This window comes from Uloborus diversus, chromosome 8 (genome assembly GCF_026930045.1).
Source record: "Uloborus diversus isolate 005 chromosome 8, Udiv.v.3.1, whole genome shotgun sequence".
In the NCBI taxonomy this organism is placed as follows: Eukaryota; Metazoa; Arthropoda; class Arachnida; order Araneae; family Uloboridae; genus Uloborus; species Uloborus diversus.
The window spans coordinates 102466076-102487336 of NC_072738.1; the positions used below are offsets into that span (position 1 = coordinate 102466076).

The window sequence follows — 21261 nt, forward strand, 5'->3', positions numbered from 1 at the left end:
TAACTATTTTTAATACACGCAATTAGTGATGTCAGGTGGGGAAGGTAAATATATTTTTGGGGTATTTATCCTAAGGCAGGGTAAATCCCCTAGTAATTGTGCGCGCATTTTGCCAAAAAAAACTTTAGGTGGTATCAAAAGGTGATGATTTTCTTTTTCAAACATAAACTGTTAAATGAAAGATTAAAAATATAAAAATTTATACATTATAATTTCTTTAATTAAAAGCATAATGAAATCTTATCAAAAAAAAAAAAAAAAAACTGTCAGAACTTAGAATGAACTTATTCTAAAACTTAAATAGGATGGCAGGATAATTTAATTTTTTAAGGGGTAAAGCAAAAGGATTTAAGTTTAATTTTGTCACATAGATGGCACTAGCACAACTTTTCATTTTTGATTTTTTCATAATATCATGTTACTAGTTAGTTTTGGCTTTGAGTTGTAATCAGTTTGTCCAAAGCCTCCTAAATACTAATGCCTATCACATTTGCTTAAAAGTGATCCTCCGCCGGTACACAAACAACGCTACTACCTCACGGCAATACATGGATGGTATTGCTATGACAATGGATCCAAACAACTCAAATCGTTAATTGGTTAATTGTAAAATTTAAATTTAGAAGTTAACCAATTGTTTTCTCCGCTTTTAATTTCTAAAGCTTTCGACCTTTGATAAATGGCAGTAGCCAGAAGACCGAAAATATGCTTACTGGGATCATTTTGCTCTATGTTAAAAGGGAGAACGCGATAGGCATTTAGCATTTTGGAGGCTTTAGTTTGTCACTCACTTTGTATTTGTAATGGTAAAACTTTAAATTTTGCTTTGAAAAGTGAAAAACAAAAAAGAAAGATGGGGACATTGATTAGGCATATCTAACACATTTAATGTGAATATCATATTAGATTGCAAAGTTGTTTCACACAATAATTCTTTAAATATGTGATCAAAATACAATTTTTGGACAAAAATTTATTGTTTTGTATATGGTTGGTTATATATATACATAGTTGAATTGACAGAAAAGTGTTTTAGTTGAATATAAATTTTTGAAATAAATACCCACTTTGGGTATTTACCCCTAAAATTAAATACCCAGGTATTTTACATCACTAATGATGCACCAATTTATATTTTATATTTATTTATATGTTGTTATATGCACGGGGGCTGCTCCCTACCTCCCAAAATCTTTAAAAACTATTAAAGTGTAACTTAAAGGGTCAAAATAATGTGTTAATCTAGATCATTGCACTCTCTTAACAAAAATGATTACAGGGTTCGTACTCAATTTCAGAAATAAAATGAAGGAGTTTTGGAGGAGTTTGGAAGGAGTAAAAATTCCTTAATTTGCGAAAAGCGCAGTATCAGGTTCATTGATGTATGGAGTCATTGTAAACGGGATTGGATTGCTAGGGATGGCCTGCATCTGAGCTCTACAGGGGTCAAAATGGTTAGTGGATTAATTTTAAGGGCTTCGGAGTCAAAAAACTAAGTTGGAATGGGGGGCATGGTTCAAGCATCAAGTATCGAGAGAATGAAATTTTTTTGGGTATTGCTAGGAAAGGAAATAAAGTGACGAACAAGAGTAGTAATGTTAACAATTGTAATTTAGGAAATTTCAGGGTGTTAAATAAAAGCAACTTAGGCATGCTTAAAGTTTTCTATACCAATGCTCGCAGTATTAGGAACAAGATGGATGAATTGAAAAGCATAGTTATGGATGAGAAGTTGGATGTTATTGGAATTACAGAGACATGGGCTACTGAATCTGATGCAGAGTTATTACATATTGCTCGGTATAATTTGTTCAGACAGGATAGAGTAGGTAAAAGAGGTGGTGGGGTTTTATTTTATGTTAGAGACAATTTTATTTGCAATGAATTGGTCATAAATGATAAGCTTACTGATATTGATATGGTTTGGCTGGAGTTGATGAGCAGTAAGGGCATAAAGCTACGCTTTGGAAACATTTATAGGCCACCTAATTCAAACCAGGGACAAGATGAACAGATGTACCGTATTATTAGTGACATGTCCAGTAAGGGATCCGTTATCATAATGGGGGATTTCAATTTTCCGGGTATTGATTGGAATAATTTTTATCCTGGTAATGGCAAAGAAGAGGAATTTTTAAAAGTAATTGGTGACTGTTTCTTAGATCAAGTTGTAACGCAGGGAACTCGAGAGGAGGCCATTTTGGATCTAGTTTTTTGTGACATAGGTAGTTTTGTTCAGGGGTTGAGTGTAGGGGAGCATATTGGAGATAGTGATCATAACAGCATTAGGTTCCGGGTTAAATTTGAAGTGTGCAAAGATGATATTTTTAGGTTTGTGCCCAATTTCAGAAACACCAATTTTGTTGCACTTAGGCAGAGCTTGAAAGAGGTTTTTTCGTCAGGGTTGGAAAATAACGACGTAGATCAGCAGTGGACGGAATTTAAGGATAAACTTGCTAAAACCGTTGGGGACTATGTTCCATTTAGGAGAAAAGGTGTTAGTACCAAAATTTGGCCCATGTGGTTCTCCAGGGAGACTAAAGAAGCTCTTAATTATAAGCAAGCCACTTTTCGTAAGTTTAAAGAAACTGGTCAGAGTGCGGAGAGGCTCCAGTATGGTAAGGCAAGGCGAAATTTTAAGTATTTGGTACGGATTCAGAAAAGGGAATTGGAGCAGAGGCTGGCAGATGACATTGATGGGAACCCTAAGAGGTTTTTTGCTTACGCTAATTCTGGGAAAGCTCGAAACAGTCAAATTGGGCCTTTGGTTGATGAGTATGGAAATTTAATCCAAAACGATAGGGATATTGCAAATGTTCTAAATAACTTTTTTTCCAGTGTGTTTAACGATAACTGTATCTCTACAGTTGACACTAACAAGACACAAGCTATTATACAGCTTGAGGATTTTGTATTTTCCAGGGAGGAGGTTTTATTTCATTTGAAAAAGATTAAAGCAACTAAAGCTCCGGGACCAGATAATATCTATCCAAAAATTTTAGTTGAATGTGCAGAGGAATTAGTGGATGTTATTTTGAATATTTTCAATGCTTCTTATAACTCGGGAACGGTGCCAGAGGACTGGAAGCTGGCTAACATAACGCCACTCTTCAAGAAGGGGTCTAAAGGTATTGCTGGGAATTATAGACCTGTAAGTTTGACTTCGGTGATTAGTAAGATTTTCGAAACTTTGATCAAAATTAAGATCATGATGTTCTTAGAGACTTTGACTAGTTTGCAGTATGGTTTCAGGAAAGGTAAATCCTGTACTACTAATTTATTGCATTTCTACGACAACGTTACCTCAGCTTTAGATAACAAAACATGTGTGGATGTTGTTTATATTGATTTTCAAAAAGCTTTTGACAAGGTACCGCATGTTGCTCTTCTCAGCAAGTTAGCTGACATTGGAATAGGAGGAAAAACTTTACTTTGGGTTAGAAATTGGCTTACTGGTAGGAAGCAAAGAGTAGTTGTGAGAGGAAATCATTCTAATTGGAGTGATGTTTTAAGTGGGGTTCCTCAGGGATCAGTTTTAGGGCCTCTTTTGTTTATTATATTTATGAATGACATCAATGAAAATATTTCTGGAAGCATGAATTGTTTTGCTGACGATGTAAAAGTTATGGGGATTGTCGAAAATGAAGAACAAGTAAAACAGCTGCAAGAGGATTTAGATCACATTACTAAGTGGGCAGATAAATGGGGTATGGCAGTTAATGTAGGGAAATGTCAAGTGCTACACTTAGGTCATGGAAATAAGCGTATGAGATATCGTTTACAGGGTTCAGTCATAAATCAGGCAGAAAATGTTATGGATCTGGGTGTCTTTATAAATCAGGACTTCAAGTTTAGTCAACAGTGCAGTATTGCTAGTAACAAAGCCAACAAAATGCTTGGGTTCATCAATAGATCTATTTCAAATAAATCTAAGAAAGTTCTTCTGCCTTTATATAGGAGTTTAGTAAGACCTCATTTGGAGTATGCTGTTCAGTTTTGGTCGCCTTATCTGAAGAAAGATATTTTTGTATTGGAAAGGGTTCAAAGAAGGGTAACTAAATTAGTAAAGGGACTCTCAGATTTAGATTATGATACCAGACTTAATAGGCTTAACATGTATAGCCTGGAGCAAAGGAGAGTCAGAGGGGACATGATTCAGTTATTTAAATTTATCAAAATGAAAGATGTAAATGGATTAAATTTTTGCGGGGAAAGCAGGACAAGGGGTCATTGTTTTAAGCTATTTAAATCTCAGGCTAACTTGGAAATCAGGAAAAGCTATTACTTTAGCCGGGTGGTGGGCACTTGGAATAGCTTACCGGAAGAGGCGGGTAATGAGAAAGGGAGTGGATAGCTTTAAGAGAGCCATTGATCTTCATTGGGGACTAATTAATTGACTAGGACCAGCCTAGCTGGGCCCAGAGCCTGTTGCTGGTCGTCACATTTGTATTTGTATTTGTATAAATGAGATTTTGAAGGAGTACTAATGGGCTGTCCTTAAATAATGTCACCCTTTTTTTTTCAACAAGTTTGACCCCCTTCCCCTTTGTCACAAAGTGTCACACTTTATCTTACTCCTACTCTTATCACATGTCATTTTTAAAAACATATTGTTATAACTGCATGATGTTATTTTTTGTCATTCTCTCTTCCCCTTGTCACATTTTCATAAACCCGTCTCCCCTCAAGGCATAACATCACTTGTGGATGACTCATATCATAACGGTGATTTGCTAAACAATTTTTTTTTTTAAACACAATCACTTAATGTAGTACATCTGCTTATATATTTTTTAATATTTAAACAACAATTAGACAAACTGAACAGCAGCTTAGAGGGGGTGGAGGGAAAAGCAATAATCATAAAACTTGAAAAAAATAGCCAAGCACCATTCAAGCATGGTTTACTTCATTATTGAAATGTCTTAGTCATCTAAAATATCTTAACCTTAAACTTTCATAACTTCTATGATCAATTTGTAAATCACATCTTTATGAAAAAATAAATATACAAAATTACTACATTAAAATCACCCTTATACCTTCACCCTTGTGACAAAGTTAAGTTGTCAACTGAAGTATTTCAAGCTACTGTCATAGACAAAAAATTATGTCTTGAATTAAGAAAGAAGGAGTTTTGAAGGAGTTCAAACCAAAATGAAGGATCTCTAGAACAAGTACTTCAAAGAAAATTTTAGAAATCTATGTCTATCTGAGTGGTAGTCTTTGCTTTCAAGAATGGGCAGTACTTCAGTAACATATAAACATTAGCATAAAACATTTAAATGTATCTGCTTGTGTCATTTGTAAGCTCTAGATTAGTTTCATAAGTAGTAACCATTTATTCTTATCACTGGGAATGAACCACCTACCCTCTAAAACCAGCGAAGGGTATATTGTACCCTTTAGAACACACGCAACATAGGGGGATTCCAGAGTCTCAGTTGAACATTTCAGAAATCAAACCTATCTACCGAAGATGAGGCCCACTTGGGCAGCATTGAAATTATTGGCAGTCTACTGGTCTGAAACATGTGAAAATTGCTATCGACCACAATTAAATTTAGTGTGACCGGTGATCAATTATCGTCAATTTGGAAAATTTCATTTTATTTACACTTTTAAAACTTTATTTAGTAATTTTTGGCAACTAAATTTAGGAAACTTTTTCTTATGGGAATTTTTAATTGAAGCAATTTAGCTCAGGGTTTGGTTTTTACGTCAAGAACTAGTCGAAAACTCAAAAACCTGTCAAATACATTGACCATTGATAATTTTTATTAACACATAAATAACTTTTCAGCATCAAAAAATCAAACTAAAAACAAAACTAAAAATTAAATGAATAATTTTAATTAAAATTAATTAAAAATTTATCCTTTAAATTAATTTGTTATGCTGTAAAAATGATTATAGATTTTTAAATTAAAATCCAGGTTTCTCTTTCAAAATTTTTTCAGGGTGGCGACAGGAATCGTGAAAAAAAGTTCCCTGACTTTTCCCTGATTTCCCTGATTCAGTTCACCAAATTTCCCTGATTTACGTTACCAATGATAATGGTTTTCATTCTTTGCTCTACTTTAAATCCATTGTATGTTTGTATAAAATGCAGTACTTTAAACGTTTTAAGTTGTGTAAAGTTGTTGAACTAAAGATATATTTTAAAAAGATGCTACTTTTTTAATAAAATAGTTAAAAAAAACATATCAAGGCAATTTTTGGGGGAAAACCCCCCTACAAAACAGTATATTAAGTTTTCTATATGGAAAGATTAGAGAAAATTAAAAAAAAAAAATACTTTACTTCCAGAAACCACTTAGCATAAGAATTTTAAGAAACTATTAAAATCACTCTTAAAAACATATGTGTATTTGTGATAGAACTAAAAAGTAATTGAAATTATTTTGAACTAAGTTTTCAAACAGTATAATAATTGTTGCAAGAATAACAAGTAATAGTAAAAGAATAGAAATAATGTAGTTATTCTTATATAACTAATCAACATATTTATGCAAAACAGATGAAAACATTTGACATCCATTCATAGGGAGCTTTTCCCTAATCAAGAACATAGGTTTTAATGAATGAATACAGCATTTTAACAATAAAAAAATAAAGATATTTACTTAAGTACACAAGTTAACTCTATTTCAAATGATTTCAGGATGTAACGGGAAAAAACTCTTAGATTGCTTTTGTAACAAACAACTTTGAAATGCAGGGGAAAAAAAGAAAAAAAAAAGCAATTAGTTAATTTCAAAATATATAAAAGAAGAATACAACTCGGTTATAAAATTAAAGAATCACTTAAGTCTGAAGAAAAGAAAACCTTTATAATCTGCGGTGACAACAAATAGTATAACGGCAAAAAAACAAAATTTTTTTTATTGAAAGTTCAATTTTAGCAATTAAATTAAAAACACGAAGAAGTAATAACTTTTAAGCTTTTATAGTATTAACTAAAAAACCAAAGATTTCTTCTTGAAATCGTGATTACAGTGCGCTAATTACTTCAAGAAAATGGAATAAAGGCAAAGAAGCTCAGGCATTAATGAAGGTTTCCTCTTTGCCTGTATGGTTGTTTATTTTACGTAGCATTGAAAGCGTAAAAGGAAATTTCAAGCTAGGTAAAATAAACAACCTAACAGACACAGAAGCAATCTTAGGAAGTTCATCTTTTGGTTAATAAGTAAGATTCAATACTCTGACGTTGAGGAAAAAAGATGCACAAATATGCGGCAGTGTATAATCGCTCCTCATTAATTTAATTTTTTTTAAACAGATAATTGGCCGAAAATGCGTAGGGAATTAAAGTACTTAATTTTGTAAAGCAAAAAAAAAAAAAAAATTTTTCCTTCATAAAATTAATTTTCCCTGATTTTTTGTAATTTTTTCTAAATTCCCTGATATTTGCCTGATTGATAAAGTTCCCTGACTTTTCCCTGATTTCCCTGATCTGTCGCCACCCTGTTTTTAATAAGTAAAACAATTAGTTAACAAGCAATTTTATTAACAATCCAAAAATTCTTCCAAGTCAGGATTTATGCAATGTCTTTTTTCTTCTGAGTAAAAGTGAAACTAAGTTAATCAGCACTCAATGGTTTAACTATAAATGATCTAAATATTTGGAGAATACTATTTTTTCTAACTTTTGTGAACTAATAAACATTCTCTGTTTATAAATGAACTAATATTTGCCTCATATACAACCGAATTCATCAAGTTTCTAATAGCTTTTGAAGTTGAATCTGCACCACATCCTTAAAGTTATATCTGAGAGCATGATGTGTCAGCAAGTGTGGGATAGAAAGGTGCTATTTAGCATCAATGAGAGGATCTTCTCCAGTTTTGGATTGATCCATTCCAAAACAAAACTAAATTTACTTGGTGTACAAAAGGCTCTAAACTGGTGTTTTGTTACAGCATGCTATGAGGGGAGAAAAATTTAGAAGAAGAATAAATATTATGTGTAAATGTATTCTGTACTTATAGTAGCTCTTTTATTCATCTCTTGCATTCTACAAACAAGCAGCTTCTTGAACTAAAAATAATGTAAGACTTTTTTTTTTTTTTTAATGCTTATCAATCAAAACTCCAAAACAGTCCAAAAGTTTCCTTAGTGTTCGAAATCAAAATTTATTGTTTCAGTAACTTTGGGTACAAATATCAAATGAGATAGTTTTCGGACATAAATTTAGGCTTTTGACAATTAAGTCAAAAAGGGAATTTTGACATCATAGTTAAAATCGGATAAAAACACCAAACTCTCAAAAAGTTACCAGCCCTGATTTAGCTAGATTATAAAGATTTTGTGAAAAGTAAATAAGATGTAGAGCTGCTATATAAATAGGCCAACGCCTCAGGGCAATTCCACGATAAGGTCAACCAGATAATCAAATTTTCAAAATTAAAATTTCTAAACAAATTAGATGTCATTTTAAAGGTAAAGAGTTGTATATTTTGAAATGCCTGTCTAAAATTTGATCACTTCAGTCATAAATAAGTTACAGGAGGTTGAACTAAGGTCAACATCTTGAGTATTTTCAAACCATATTTGGTGACTCTCGAAGAAATTCTGTTTCTTCCAAAAAAAATACATACTAATATTATGAATTGGGCAGTTCTCAAAAGGTGGGAACAAAAAAGTTAACTTTGAGCAATTTCAAAAATTTTCGAATTTGACATCAATTTTGATTTTATTCTATAGTATGCATACCTAGAACACAATATATGAACATGAAAAGACAGCAGGTATTTGTAAAAATTGTTAATTAGCAAATTAAATCAGCAATCTGTAGGTAACAGATTTTGGACATTGTTTTCCTGTAGGTAACGGATTTTGGACATCATCATAACGTAAGTTTCACCATTTTTGACAATTGTTAATCTGATTTTTAACTTTTCCAATGAAAATTTTATTTACTACTTTTTAAATTTTGCAATTTAATAATAAAGAGGATAATTAATGAAATACTTGAATGGCTATACATGCTGCTCCTTACATAACTATAATAAAGTTTTGGAATTATTTTGAAGAAATTGATGCAAGGTTAAAAAAAAAGCTTCAAATTAAAAATAATACAATTGTAAAAAGTGACATCAGTTTTAATAATGAATATTTTTTCTAATGTCATAAGGATTAAAATGATGTCTAAAGAAATTATTGAAGAAAGAAATTCGTATTTCTATTTGGAGATCGTTAAATTATGTTTCCAAAGAAAGAAGAGAAAAAGAATTCTAAAATAATAAAAGCGGGGAAAAAAAAGAAAAAAATGCTAGCGCAGGTGATAAAGTCGCCAAAACTGGTACAGCTCACGATAAACTACATTTGTCAAATTGGAATTCCCCTCTGGTAACCTTTAGCTTATCGTATACTGTGCTGTCGCCAACGAGGTTTGCTTGGCGATTTTAGCGCAAAATGGCTTTCGGTTCGATCATAAGCAGCCATGTTTCTACTGTAATTTATGTATTGTTCAATGTGTAACATATTAATTATGCAAAATACCAATGGATTAAAGAAGATACGATTATAATTATCTTTTTTATTGAGGTTAGAAGACAGTAGATCATCAAAAATTTTGAATAAATGGACAGAATTTATCGGCGTCAAGATCGTAACGCCATTTGGACATCTCACATGTACGTTTAAAAAAAATTATTTTTCTTCTAAGATACTGCATAAAAGCTTATGAAAACACTTTTAAACAATTAAAAATTGATTCTAAGGCTCGATAAACACCTTTAAAATGAAAACATCATATACTTAGTTCTCAAAAAATAGCATTGTAAAGATCGTAAATTTTGGACATGCATCAAATTTCAAACTTACTATTTTCTAAAATCGTTTACAAAGTGAATACTCTGTCTTTACTTTTGTTATTCGTGTAAAATATTAACAAAAAATTATTCAGTGTAAGATTCATACCTTTAAATTTTTTTTGAAACATATGGAAATAATTTTAAAAAATTTTTCTTTAATGGTACATTTGTTCAGTTAACGTTTTGGTATGTCCAAAATTGCGCCTTTTAGCAAAGAAAATATTTTTTTAAGGGCATTTAAAGAGCATTTTTTCCATAATTTATGTCAATTCTTGTCTCTATACAGTATTATAATTTAACTCAAAAATTTTTGAGTTAATTAAAATGAAAGTTATTTGGTGTTGAAGCTTCAAAGTTGAGGTCTGTGTTTGCTCCCACCTTTTGAGAACTGCCCAATTGAGATGAATAACCATTTAAAGATACAATGTGTTGCAAAAATGGTCAAAATATAATTCATTTTGATTTGTAAAAGAATTCCCCTAGGGTACATTAAGTGTTTTACTTTACGTCCGACACCAAAATGCGCAGTTAATTATGCTGAGTCAATAATTTTAAAGCTACACACATGTATTTTTGGGTACAAAGTAAGAATTTCAATCTCTTTGATGTAATCTATTTTCATTTTGTAACAAGTGAATATTTTTTACTAAAATCTAGGTGTCGGACGTAAAAAAATTTTACGTCCGACACCTGGTTACATTCCTTTACACAACATATGTTTTCAAATGTGTTTCTCCTTTCTTTTGTAATACAGTTGATTAAGATCAATTTTGGCAAATTTGCCAAAACTATAAGTGGAAAAAGAAATTGGAAACACTAAATGACTGCGTCTATGTAAAGTTGGCTAAGGAAGAACCATTATGAACATTCAACCCATACTTGATGGTTTTCTTTCAGGTAAGTTTCACAAATAACTAATCACCCGCTTTTGTAGCTGAACTATCAATTCCTACTAAGTCATCATAGTTGTCCTGTATTTCACTAATAAAAATATTTCATCAGAATTGCTTTTGATTTTCAAATCCTCACTGTTATGGTGGGAACCACTTACCCTAGAGTGGGGACCTCTTATAGCGAAATTTTACAGGGTAAGTGGGGTGCCTCCTATAAAAGAGTTTGTAATAATATTTTACTCAAAAATTCTGATTGCAGTATGCACTTTAAGTTAAACTGTACATGAATTTTTAATGATCATAAAAAAATAAATGCTAACTGAGAAACACTTCTTTGAAAAATGCTGCTTAAATGCGCCAAAAAATATTTTTCAGAATTTCTTTTTTTTTTGACTAAGTTTTATGACCTAGAAAAAAAATCCAGGTAACCCAAATATATGCAAAACTAATCACGCTGATGAACCGTGACATGATCAATGTAAAATAGTATAAAAACTATATGGCTATTTCAGTTTTTGGGGGTGACCCACTTATCCCAGTGTCCCAAAAATTTACGTCCGACACCAAGCTAAAAATATTTTTTAAATAATTATATTCTTTATAATATCATATGAAATATGCTTAAATCATAAGTATACTTCAGAATTATGCTGTTTTTAAAATTAAAATGTAAGTTAATTCACAGACTTTTAATAGTTTTTAAGTGAACCATATCAATTTTACTATTTGTGTGTTTACGTCCGACACCAACTCTTTAAATTTTTTAAATTTATACTTTAGGGATCTATTTTTAAAAACTAACATGATTTTTTATTCAGTGGGATGTAGTAAGTATCTTGTAAATAAATTTGATCATTTTGGAAGTTTATATTTGGTAAACGGAATTAAAACTGAGAAATTTTTCTTCGTTTTTTACGTCGGACACCATGGAATTGCCCCTCAGCTTAATTTTAGCCATTTTGGATCGAATTTTTCATTGTAGTGCAGCTGGGGTTAACACAGCAAAATTTCGGGTTTAACTGAATTGGTCAAAAATATTATTTTGTTTAACAAACAATTCACATGCTGCTAATTATCGCTCACAGTGAAAAATCACTACACGCGATAATTCGCTACAAAAGACAACCACTCAAACACCTGCTCCAACCCAAAATGGCTCATCTTAAGCTGATGCGCCAGCTCCTATATATAGGGGGTTTAATAAGACGTAAATAAAACTTTCAAATAAACTTTACTAAATAAAACTTTTAGTAAATGTTTTAAACAAATTTCATATCATGCAAAAAGGACCAGTATATTTTTATGATTGTGCTTATTTACAGGACCAGTGATTTTTCGAAGGATTTCTTACGCTAAGTGTAATATTCCCATAGTATGTATGAATATACATAGTTTTGGGTTTTTCAAGGCATGAAACTACTGGACAGAGAAGGAGTGAAACTGAAACTCGGCATATTTTAGAGGGGAAGCCAAAGGGGCCCGGGGCCACTCCCAAAAATTTTTTAAACAACTCACTGTGAATGGGGATTTTAATATTTTCAAACTTTAAGTTGAAAAATTTTCATATTTGTTTTGGACTCCTCCAGAAAAAATATCCTATACCTATGCTCCTGGAGTGAAATCGATGAAAACAATGATGACCATAATAGTAATCAATTCCATTAAAAAAAAAAAAAAAGTTTAAGGATGGAATAGAAGATGACAGCAAAAGAGGACACATAAAACATTTTTAGTTTTAAAATTTAGAATGTTTGATTTTTTTTATATTAAACGAAAAACAAAGTACTGAAATGAAATATTTTTAAAATGCCAAATGCTTCTCTTTTTTCCATTTTGAAAAAGATGACCAAACTATGTTGTTCACAAAAAGCCTGCAAACACGCTTAGCTAACTTTTTGAGGAGTATTTCCGATTTTCAATGTATGAAATATGCACTATATATAATTACTGTAATTTTTTTTAATATATGTTTAATCATGAAAGGACATCGTAACTGCTTAAGAACAGTAGCACGTGAATATAAATTTAATCACAATTCTTGCATTGATTAAAAGAAAATTCACAATAAAATGTGTAAATATCTTAACTTTTAAACTGAAATTCAAAATAATGCAGAAGAGAAGGTTCTGAAAATTTTAAATCGAATGTAATTACTTTAGAAATCTTGAATGAAATAAATTCTCTTTGAGCTTCAAGATGCAATAATAAATGTCTTTTACAGAAAATTTATTTTTAAAAAATTCTTTTCCAATACCAAAAACACAACAAACGCAATCAGTTTTGACAGTGAAGTTGAGATGAAAGTTGAATTTTAGCAGGAATAGAAAACTACCAAATATACATAAGGTATGTTCGAATAGAGCAACTAGTTAACCGTGGTTACCGGTGACTATAGTTTATGAAAGCTTCCATTGACGTCATTAAATTAACCAACCGGTTAATTTATATAGCTGCTCTATTCGAACATACACTTAAATGCAAAATAAGAAATAACAACATTAAGGAGCACAAATCGAAGTTAATTAATGAAGATGAAGTAACGAAAAAAGTTTTTTTTTCAATATTTCATTGAATATTAATTAAGTTTTAAGATTTTGTGATTGAGTTTTGTGCAGCCCTTTAAATTCAAGCATTCAATTAAAAAAGTGGCAACATCATTTAGCAGCTTCGTCTGCTCCAATATCAAGACTTCCTTAATTTGAGTGAGTTGTTAAAATCTTGATAAGAAATTTTTACCTTCAAGTAATAAACTTACAAAATAGCAATATTTTTAAAGAATAAATTCTTATCCTATTAATTTTCTTCGAACAAATTTGTGTTTCTCTATTTTTTGATAGGAAATAATTAAAATGGCTTATTCTTCACTTTTGTTGAAAGGTAAAACAGCATTAGTGACTGGTGGGGGTAGTGGTATTGGGAGAGCAGTTTGTTTAACTTTTGCAAAAGAAGGTGCTACTGTCATTGCAACAGATATAAATGACGATGCTGCTAAAGAAACGATTCAAACAGCTGAAGGTAATGTAAAAATTTTGTGCATTAGAGATGCTTTATTTTATGAAATACGAGGTTTGTTGAGCTATAAGAACAAAAATACATAAGGTTAAAATTAAAAAATCCTTAGCCACATGTAAGTCAACTGTAATTTTTTTTCCATGTAAACAAAAATAATTGGTCAGTTAGAAAAAAAAAATTTCGAAAGTCCATTAGGTTTCCGCTTACCTTTCTTGAAAACATTATTGCATGGTTCCTTTTTCCTTTTTTTTTTCATTAGTTGTGTTAGAATCCTGAAGTTACTGCTTAGTGTGTTTAAATGGGTAATTCAATCTTCATTCTTATTAAGAAAAGCAGAATCTTTTTTCAAGTCCCATTTGAAAGATTTCCATAGGGACTCACTAAAAAGTTTACTGCACGAAAGATATTTTGCTTAATGTACATTAAACATTCATAGTATTATTACTGATGTCTGTTCTAATTTTATTTAGTTAAAATTGCTTATAATGAAATTTCAAATGAAAATTGTAGAAATTGCTTGATAAGTAAATGAGTCATGCAAGCTACTTAAAAATGGTGGTATGGTAAAGATAGCGTGCACCTTTCTTAGTTTAGCTACTTAACGGAAAGTGACCATTACTTTCTAGGCATTTATTTGGTGACATGTTCCCAAATCCAAGGACGATTTGGAAGACACACTCAATTTGAACGTACACCCATAATCAAGACCTAATTAAGAAAAGGGCTTGGAAAATTTGAGCTCTTCCTCTCAAATCTTTCAGAAAGCCCAAAATGAAGGGAAAATTATGAGGTTAAAAATTCTGTTCTAGTTCTCAGCTGCTGTATGTCACCCTCTATTTCTAATGATTTTTATTCTTCTCTTCTCTAACAGACAAAGTTACTGATCTGGGGGTCTTAATAAGTCAGGATTTAAAGTTTAGCCAACAGTGCAGCATTGCTAGTAACAAGGCCAATAAGATACTTGGGTTTATCAATAGATCTATAACAAATAAATCTAAAGAAGTTCTTCTGCCCTTATATAGAAGTTTGGTAAGATTCCATTTGGAGTATGCTGTTCAGTTTTGGTCTCCTTATCTTAAGAAAGACATTAATGTATTGGAAAGGGTTCAAAGGCGGGCTACAAGGCTAATAAGTGGACTTTCCCACTTAGATTATGATTCCAGGCTTAGAAGGCTAAAAATGTACAGTCTTGAGCAAAGAAGAGACCGAGGGGACATGATTCAGCTGTTTAAATTTATTAAAACGAAAGATGTTACGGGGCTAAAGTTTAGCACTGAAAACAGGACAAGGGGTCATTGTTTTAAGTTATTTAAATCTCAGGCTAACATGGATATTAGGAAAAATTATTATTTTAGCAGGGTAGTGGAACCTTGGAACAGCTTACCGGAAGAGGTGGTAATGAGCAAAGAAGTAGACAGTTTTAAGAGGGACATTGATCTTCACTGGGGATTGTAAATTGACTAGGATCAGTCTAGCTGGGCCCAGAGCCTGTTGCTGGTCGTCACTTTTGTATTTGTATTCTCTTTCTAATTCGTAACCCAATATTGAGACAAAAAACATTTTGCTATTTGTTGCCGGTAATGTTTTTGGAATCTGGTCACCATGATGCATTTTTGACATTATATTAAAGTTGTAACCCTGTGGGGATGCTAGGTTTATAGCTGCAGATTCAGTCTGCATTGAGCAGAAATTGTAAAAGTGTGCTTTGTTAGGGAAAAGTAACTAGAAGATGGTAAAATAAATACTGCTATTGAAGTTGTTGCTCTACAATTGCAGTGTCGAAAATTCAGTGTTTTAGGTTGCAGCAAGGGCGCCCATATGCAAAATTTTAAGCGGGGACTCAGATATTTTCCCATGGTTCAGCAGGATATTTTCCCCATAGAAACCGATTTCAGTACAGATTAGAGTTATTAAAATTTGACATTTTTAATAATTTGTTCATCAATTGCTGGAGAAGAAATGTTTTTACATTTTTGCAAAGAAAAAAGTACTAAACGCAAGGAAAATTCAATTTCAAAGGGGAGGCGGGCTTGAGTCCCCACTTGTCCCCATATGGGCACCTTTGGGTTGCAGAGGTGCATTAGGTACAGCAACCATTTTAGAGATGAAATCATTGGGTGTGTGAAAGTTTGGCTTAGCGAGTACATGAGAAGTTTGCCGATTTCCGGATTCATAGCATCGGATTGAAATCTGTTATTTAATTGAGGAGTTAGTCTTCTAATCTTTTGTTTCTAGGCTAATGGTATTAATATTTAATTTTTGAAGTTAATCATTATTGAAAACATGCCTTATTCATGAAATACACTGCCAGCTCAGACATTTCTAGCCGAGGACTGCAGTTTCATGCTTATTAGCACTCATCAACCCGGCATAGGAAAGTGACTGAGCTGGAGAAGGAAAAACCTCTAAAGGAAGCCAAGAGTGGCAAACAAACTGGTAGCTAATATAATTGGCACAGACCAGACGAGTGACCGAAGCAATGGTTCGGTTCAGCTCGAATATTGAAGGCAAGGCATGGTATATTCAGTAAATTACCACCCATTAGCCAGGGCTAAAGCAGAAATGCATGAAATACACCGCCAGCTCAGACATTTCCAGCCGAGGACTGCAGTTTTGTGCTTATTAACACTGGCTGGAAATGTCAGAGCTGGCGGTGTATTTCATGCATTTCTGCTTTAGCCTTGGCTAATGGGCGGTAATTTACTGAATATGCCTTATTCAGTTTTCCGTAATATATCGAAAATTTAAACCAATTTTTGGGTTTTCCCTGCCCATTTTTTTCGAAAGTGTTAGTGAACTTTTGTACAGATAAATATTTTTACAGCGTCCTCATTTCCGAAAAGGTACATTTTACGCACTCAACTGCCACAGAAAGTGGCTAACTTTAGTATCGTTAAAATCATTAACATGGTGTTATTTCACGTAAAATTGTAGACACATTGTATTGATAATTTAGTAGCATTTATATTCATAATTTACTTTATGATATTTTTATATTGTTTATATTTGCAATTAGTTTGGGATGTTTTTTCCTTCAAATATTGCAATTTCAACCACTTTCTTTTCTTTAAAGTTTGTAAAAAGCTTTTGTGTGGTGAAATGTATGTTTTTAAAAATATTTTATTTTTATTGGAAAATGTTTATGTTCTGAATTGTTATAGAAATAAGCTAATATAAGCATTTAATGTTTCTTTGTATACAAAAAGTTTCAAATTTTTTGGTGTTTTTGAAGCATATATTTAAGATGTTTCTTGTTGCGGTTGTATGTTTTTTTAATCTACATTGTACTACACTACTTGTTGGCACAAAAAAAGCATTACCGAGAAATATTTACGACATCTATACTTGAGGACAAGATGTTGTATATTTAATTCATGATGAGGCTTTCTTTGATGCCAACACTAAAAACTCGCCAAGACGGGGCATAAATCTGTAATCTAATCTTATTAAAACTCTAATTTTGAAAAAATTCCTGAGAAGAGTTCCTGAACCTCGTAAATCTTCACAGATCGTCTAACAATGCAGTTTTTGAAACTTCAATTTTTAAAAATTTTTGAAGAAGACAACCCCATCCCCTTTCCCAACATCATTAAAAGGTGGCCTGCAATTGCTCAATTATGGGTTCAATTTTGGAAAAATTTCCAGGAGAGAGCCTTCATCCAATACCATTGAAGACATCCTCAAATCATGTTTTTGGAACTTCAGTTTGGAAATATTGCTTAGGGAAATTTCCTGTCCCCCACTTACTCACCCAAAGTCTAATTAATACTATACACATTATTTTTCTTCTCACTACCTCAATTGTAATTTATAATTTGTCTTAAGTCATTGAATTTAATATTAAGGATAAATTTTATATAGGATTCAAAGTATAAAAAAGGATGAAAACATGCAATACAGAAGCTGTTGTTGATGAGTTCTATTTGTGTAAAATGTGACTCGTTAATCGTTTATTCCTACTTTATCCATAAATCTTTATTTCTAGATGCAGTCAAGCATTTTGCACAATCTGTTGATGTTTCTAATAGTGAATCTGTGGAAAGCTTGATGTCCAAAATAAAGCAGTCATGTCCAATTCCTGATGTTTTGGTGAACTGTGCAGGCATAACTCGTGACACCTTCATGTTAAAAATGACTGAGTCCATGTTTGATGATGTCATAAAAGTAAATTTAAAAGGAACATATCTAATGACTCAGGCAGTGAGTAAGCTTATGATAGATACTAAAGTAGATGATGGTTCAATAATAAACATTTCAAGTGTTTCTGGGAAAATAGGAAATGTTGGTCAGTGTAATTATGCAGCATCTAAAGCTGGAGTTGAGGGTTTGACAAAAACTGTTGCGCGGGAATTAGCTACATATAATATCAGATGCAATGCTGTGATGCCGGGTTTTATAGATACGCCTATGGTAGCCACTGTACCAGATAAAGTTATAGAACGTATAAAAAGTGAAATTCCACTCAAACGATTAGGCAAACCTGAAGAAATAGCAGATGTGTGCGTCTTTTTGGCCTCACGTCGAAGCTCATACATAACTGGCAGCGTAATTCAAGTTTCTGGAGGACTTTTTATGTAAAATCAGGCCCAAATCTGCATGCTCCCAGACCCCCACAGAGGTCTGCACAGGTGAGGGGGGGCATGTCCTTAAGGGGCACAACAGCCCAAGAAATTAATTGGAAAAACTAGCACTAAGACATAAGGTTGCAAATATGCATTGCTAGCCTTTGTAGCCCTACAGATCTTGTTGCAGTGGGGGGGGGGTAAAATTTATAGATCTGGGCCTGTGTAAAAGAAAGATATTAGACTGCCAAACTTTCAGAAAACTCAACAGTATACAAGAGAATGATTATACTAAAATTTGAAATAAAAGTTTCTAAAACTTCATGAAATACTGATAACCATTTAAAGTAATTAATTTCTCTTTGTGCATGTTCAAAAGTCAGCAATTTATAACTTTCAAAATTTCATAGACATATAGATTTGGCAACTTAAAAAAAAAAAAATGAGTTGAATATCATGAAAACTGAAAGTATTGGCGACCTAATGAGCCAAATTTTATTTATTCTCTCATAGGCAATGTTTTGTAAGGTTCGTTCACAAATAACCTTTTTAATCAGGAATTTCACTGAGCGACTGCAGGCAAGAGTTGCAAATTTGTAAATGATTCCATATGCTTTGTCGCCTATCTGAAAATAATTGAAATGCGACTCATTAGCTTGTCAATATCTATTTAGGTTGTTATGATACTTGACTGGTAATTTTATATGATGATTAATCTATTTAATGGTTAATCTTTTTTTTTTTTTTTTTTGCGAAAAAAGCTACAGAACAATTGGTCTCTTTTTTTTTCTAGCGATTTTTTTTTAATGTGAACTTTTGCAAGCGGTACAGTTTTTTTTTTTTTTTGTCATTGTATATGTTTTCTAAGTTTTTGTTTATTTTATAAATAATTGAACATAAATAATTTGTAAATTATGTGTTTTTCATGTTATTAATGCATCAGCATCTTAATTTTTACCAAAAAAAACCATCTTAATAAGAGCAAACTTAAATATTCTATTTCAGATGATGGGTTTAAGGGTTAAAAGTAACTACTATAATGTTTTTTTTTTTTCCATCTTAATACCTTCTGTAATCATTTCAAAGAAAATTCTGTAAAACATTCAAAAAAAAAATTAATTCATGCATTCACAACAATACTAAATTATGTATTTCTTGTAAATATTATGAATATTCAAAAGAAAAATGTCTTCACATATACATATATTTTTGATTCTAAGATTGTAATTAGCTGTAATATTTTTATATGTTTTCTATTTTTGTCATTAGCTTTGGAAAATAATATGAATATTTTTGGAAATTTTTAAATAATAAATTCATTATTTTCTTTGTAAAGATGTTTGTTAAATATGATAATGAAAACTCTAATAATATGATAAACATACCCTAATAATAACAGAATACAGTAAAACCTCCCTTAATGACTCCCTTTGAACAACAGTAATCTCTAAACAATGGTCATTTTTGGCCCAGGCTGATCACCACTAAAATAATAATCTAAACCTTGCAATAATAAAACTTCCAAAAACCAGGAAAGAGTCACAAGGAGTAGGCCCCACTAAGAAATGCCCACATTTGTAGAAGTGAACAAAAGAGAGGAAAATGTTTGATTCCTGTTTCTGTCAGACTTCCAGAATGGTTTTTTCTTCCTGTGGGTTTTTACAACTTGGTAAAGGGTCAATCCATAGAGGTTTGACGGATGGGTGCTCTCGATCACTTTTAATTTTTTTGAAACTCATATCCCTAAAAGCTGCACATGAAAGATGTTTAAAACCACTTTTATTTTTTCTCTAAACTAGACCTTTGATTTTTTAGAGATCATCAATAGTGACTTTCATAGACAAAAAGGGGACTTTTAGACCTTTGCATTTTGGCCAAAATCTATTTGAATTACAATTATGATAGTTAATTTTACGCTTTGATGTTAAAGTGCATAAGATGATAGTCTTACATGCTGAGTTACGTGGCTGTAGCTTAATAATTAAAATAATGGCAACAAGTTAAAGTTCAAGGTCAAATGTAAAAATTTTACTCATTTGCAAGGGGGATAACTCGCATAGGGTACGGAAATACAAAATGAAATACGGCAAAAACTAATCACTGGAACCATGTTAATAAGAATATGTAACTGTTACTGTGTGTTTTGTTACCCTTTATAGATTACAGCTCCTCAAAAATCAGAAAAATGACATTTTTAGACCCCTGTAAACCAAAAGGAGATAAAATTAAAAATAAAATTTCTTAGCCAATTGAATATTCCATTCGAGTACTATACATGTTATCTATATTGTTTTGTGTATTTGGTTTGTAAAAAAGATACCGGTACTTGAAATTGAGCAATTTTGCTAGTTGATTCACACAGTAAAACAGAAATAAAAAGTGAAAACTTCATTGCACTTTCTTAAATTACGTATATTCTGCTGTATATAATATATTATACTGAAAAAACATATTGTAACTATAAAAATAATTATTTTAACTTGATAACCTAGAAATTTTTGGACATGAATGAGTAGTTCATACTTGATTGACAGCTTAGGTAGTTTATTTATAGACTATACTGATAATCTACACACACAAATTTTCAAAACATACAAACACACTCTCAGTATATTAACATATCTAAATTTCCCTAAACATAGGCAAAAACATTATATATATATAAAATTTAAACTTTAAAAAGTAAGTTTTTTATTTCTTGTTTGGGTGTAGTTTTGAAAAAATGAACTAATCTAGTAGTCTTATAGTTGTAAAGGTGACTCAAGTATGTTTTAGAATGCTTTACCAAGGCACATTCATAATTTGATACAGTGAAGCCTGTGTAAGTTGACCACTTGCGGTGCACTACTTTATTGGTCAACTTAAACAGATGATCAACTTACAGAGGTTAATTTATACGATGAAGGCTAATTCCGTGCCTGAAAAAAGAGGTCAACTTACAAAGGTGGTCAACTTTACAGGCTTTACTGTACTTT

General features: G+C 31.7%; 2 protein-coding genes across 2 annotated transcripts in view; one reads left to right on the forward strand and one right to left on the reverse strand.

Moving 5' to 3' along the window:
* LOC129227269 (ubiquitin-conjugating enzyme E2 J2-like) overlaps positions 1-12985 on the reverse strand; it is a 60880-nt gene extending 47895 nt beyond the window's left edge. The window contains exon 1 of the mRNA XM_054861788.1: positions 12867-12985. The gene's annotated coding sequence lies outside the window, so the exon portion shown is untranslated. The remainder of the gene's footprint in view (positions 1-12866) is intronic.
* A 486-nt stretch (positions 12986-13471) lies between these two features.
* Positions 13472-19658, forward strand: LOC129227517 (estradiol 17-beta-dehydrogenase 8-like). The gene is made up of 2 exons (XM_054862094.1): positions 13472-13727; positions 17710-19658. Exons 1-2 carry the CDS (start codon positions 13562-13564, stop codon positions 18300-18302), a joined length of 759 nt encoding a protein of 252 aa, XP_054718069.1. The 5' UTR covers positions 13472-13561; the 3' UTR covers positions 18303-19658.
* The last annotated feature ends 1603 nt before the right edge of the window (positions 19659-21261 follow it).